The 3,013-nt window shown below is 39.5% G+C and overlaps 1 protein-coding gene across 1 annotated transcript in view; it reads right to left on the reverse strand.

Moving 5' to 3' along the window:
• LOC114636389 (cytochrome P450 3A13) overlaps positions 1-3,013 on the reverse strand; it is a gene marked incomplete at its 5' end in the record, with an annotated part of 14,108 nt that overhangs the window by 537 nt on the left and 10,558 nt on the right. Inside the window, one exon of the mRNA XM_028784507.1 lies at positions 474-636. Within this exon, the coding sequence (XP_028640340.1) occupies positions 474-636 (163 nt within the window). The remainder of the gene's footprint in view (positions 1-473; positions 637-3,013) is intronic.

The following is a 3,013-nucleotide window of genomic DNA, read 5'->3' on the forward strand; positions in this document are numbered from 1 at the left end:
CTTGCTTGCTTGCTTGCTTGCTTGCTTGCTTGCTTGCTTGCTTGCTTTGGTTTGCATGGGTTATGATGATTAAACTCAAGTCCATGTGCTTTCAAAGCAAGAACCTTGCTGACTGACCTGTCCCCTAAAGCCACTTAGTTTAGAAAGTTTTTTTCCATTAATTTATTTATTCCTTCATTTTACATCCCAATAAGAGCTCACCCCTTCCAGTCCCCACCTCACAGAGTCTCTCCTCCCATCTCCCCTCCTCTTCTCCTCTCAGAGGGTGGAGGAACCCTGGGTGCAAGTTTAGACAGTTTTATATTTAGGTCTCTTTAAAGCAAAATATACAACTCTAAAATTGAAATACTTAAAACTCTCCAATAGATGTTGCAAAAAAATCCTTAAATCAAAATGCTTTTCTGCAAATCAATACCCCGATTTAAAAAGCAAAACTCCCGTAAAAACATAACTTACTGAAAATTCACACTAACCTGAGTTTCCTTACAAGGTTGGAAGGAGAAGTTCTGCAGGACTCTGACAAGAGCAACTTTCATGCTCATGAGAGCAAACCTCATGCCAATGCAGTTCCTGGGTCCATTCCCAAAGGGCAGGTACACGTAAGGATTGATGCTGTCCTGATTCTTCTTGCTGAACCTGGTCTCACATGAGTAGAGGAAAGCACGCTAATGAAGTGTTAATGAAGTATAACAGACACTTGTGTGGTGTCTCTTAGATACCCACAAGCAGTAGTAGAAAGGATGTTTGTATGGATTGATTGTGAAAATTCTGGTATGACTTTTAGAGTTTCTTGATTGCATACAATGCAAGGTGGTCATTTTCCACTTTCATAGTAACTTCTCACATGTATACTTTCACCAACATCTCTTCTTTCCAACTTGTCCCCACTCATTTTCATGTCTATTTTGTATGAGTCTTTCACAGGCAGTCACAGATTCTGTGTGTTCATGATGGCGATAGCCACATTCTAGCTAGGAGACACTATTAGCACACCTCCCTGATTCTATAGCTCCCCCAGGTTTCCATCCTTTCATCCATGTTGTTCCCTGGGCCTCAGAGTGGGTGATATGCCATAGGAATTATACATTACAAGTCTTCCTCTTGTTTTACCATGGAGGGGCTTTTCAGTCATGTTGAGATGATATCAGCACTGTTCAAAATAACAGTTACCTTAAAACCCAATCATTGCATGTAGTGGATATAACTATTCTATGAGACATAAGAAATGAGGCCAACTGAGGAAAAGTATGTGATTGGCTGAACTAATACTCATAGAAGTCAGAGGATAAAGTCAGAGTATTCAGTGCCAATACTGAAATTGTTTTCCTTTCACTTCTCTCTGTTATTCTCTTTTCTCTTTTCTGTTTTTTGTTTTCTACTTTCTTCCTCTTATTTCTTTCCCATGATGCTTCCCTTCCCTTTCTCCCACTTCTCTCCATCTTTCATTCTGTTCCTTCCAACTTCCCATCTTTCCTTCCTCCATCCTTCTCTTTCCTCCCTTTCTTTCTTCTTTCTTTCTTCCTGGTTCTTTTCCTTTCTTCCTTCTCTCATTTTTTTCCTTGCTCTTCCCTTCCTTCTTAACTTGATAACTTAAGTCAGGTAATTTACAAAGGTATGCAATGCTACTCATAATCATTAATTTATCTCTCTGTGTGTTTCTTTGGGTATAAAAATCTGAGTGGACAAAAGAAGTTTATTCAAATTAGATACATGTAAATGATACTTAGGAGAAAAACACTGCTTTATGGAAAAGTGGAAATTGCAGTGTGACCATGGATTCTTTTTCTTTTTTTTTTTATCTTTTTTTAAATTTTTAATCTAATCTTTTTTACAGTCCATATTTTGTTCCCATCCCAGTCTACCCTCTGACTGTTCCACATCTATACCTCCTCTCCCCATTTCCACAAGGATGTTCCCACTCCCCACTACCACCTAAGCAGACCTCCCCAATTCCTGAAACCTCCAGTCTCTTGAGGGCTGGGTGTATCTTCTCTGACCGAGTCCATTTTGAAAATTCTAATATGTATTAGAGTATTGTAGTTTCAAAAACTTAATGAGGGTTATGGGTATATGTGAATTAACACCATGTATGGATCAATGGTTTCTGGTTACATAGAATTGCCTTAAAAGTGCTCTGGGTACTGATTTGTTACTTTGTCAAACATTTTCTGTTGTAGAAATTTATCACAACATAATGATTTACCATAGTTTGGAGTAGTCCTTCATGTACACTAAACACTTATTGTGTTGTTTCATTATTAAATGAATGTAACAGAAGTACAATCATGTGTGTCACAAAAAGATATAGGAAGTGGGATTGCTGGAACTGGAGAGAACACAGAAGTCACCTGGTCTAGAAGACAGAAGAATTGATGGGCTCTAGTTAACTTCTTCAGCAAGTACTATACATACAGACTTAATGGTGTCCAAATTGCACATCCTGGCCAACAACATAAGGTGCCAGAAATCAGGAGATGCACATTAGAAGCAAAGACTGCATAGATCCTGGGCCTTTAGGCTTGTCAGTCTCTGCACTTAAAAAAAAAACCATTCTTTATTTTGTTTGCCAATAAAACAACTACAATGTAAAGCTGTGACTGAAGTTTGATCTTGGCTCCAGTTTTCCAGAAAAGCACTTTTGAACTATCTCTGAAGCAGGATGTCTCAGACTTCTGGTCAGCAAGAGACATGGTCTTGGAAAAGTCAGATAGGCCCTTAGGTGATACAGACACACTGGAGGACCCAGATGGCAGTCTAGTCAAAAAGAAAATGTAAATATTCTCTAAAGATAATAGGCTGGGCAGGGGTTGTGAATGCCTTTAATCCCAGCACTTGGGAGGCAGAGGCAGGCAGATTTCTGAGTTTGAGGCCAGCCTGGTCTACAGAGTGAGTTCCAGGACAGCGAGAGCTACACAGAGAAACCCTGTCTCGAAAAACCAAAAAAGAAGAAGAAGAAAAAGAAGAAGGATGAGGATGAGGATGAGGAGGAGGAGGAGGAGGAGAAGGAAGAGGA

The sequence above is a fragment of the Grammomys surdaster genome, unplaced genomic scaffold (assembly GCF_004785775.1).
Source record: "Grammomys surdaster isolate TR1022 unplaced genomic scaffold, NIH_TR_1.0 123837, whole genome shotgun sequence".
Lineage (NCBI taxonomy): Eukaryota > Metazoa > Chordata > Mammalia > Rodentia > Muridae > Grammomys > Grammomys surdaster.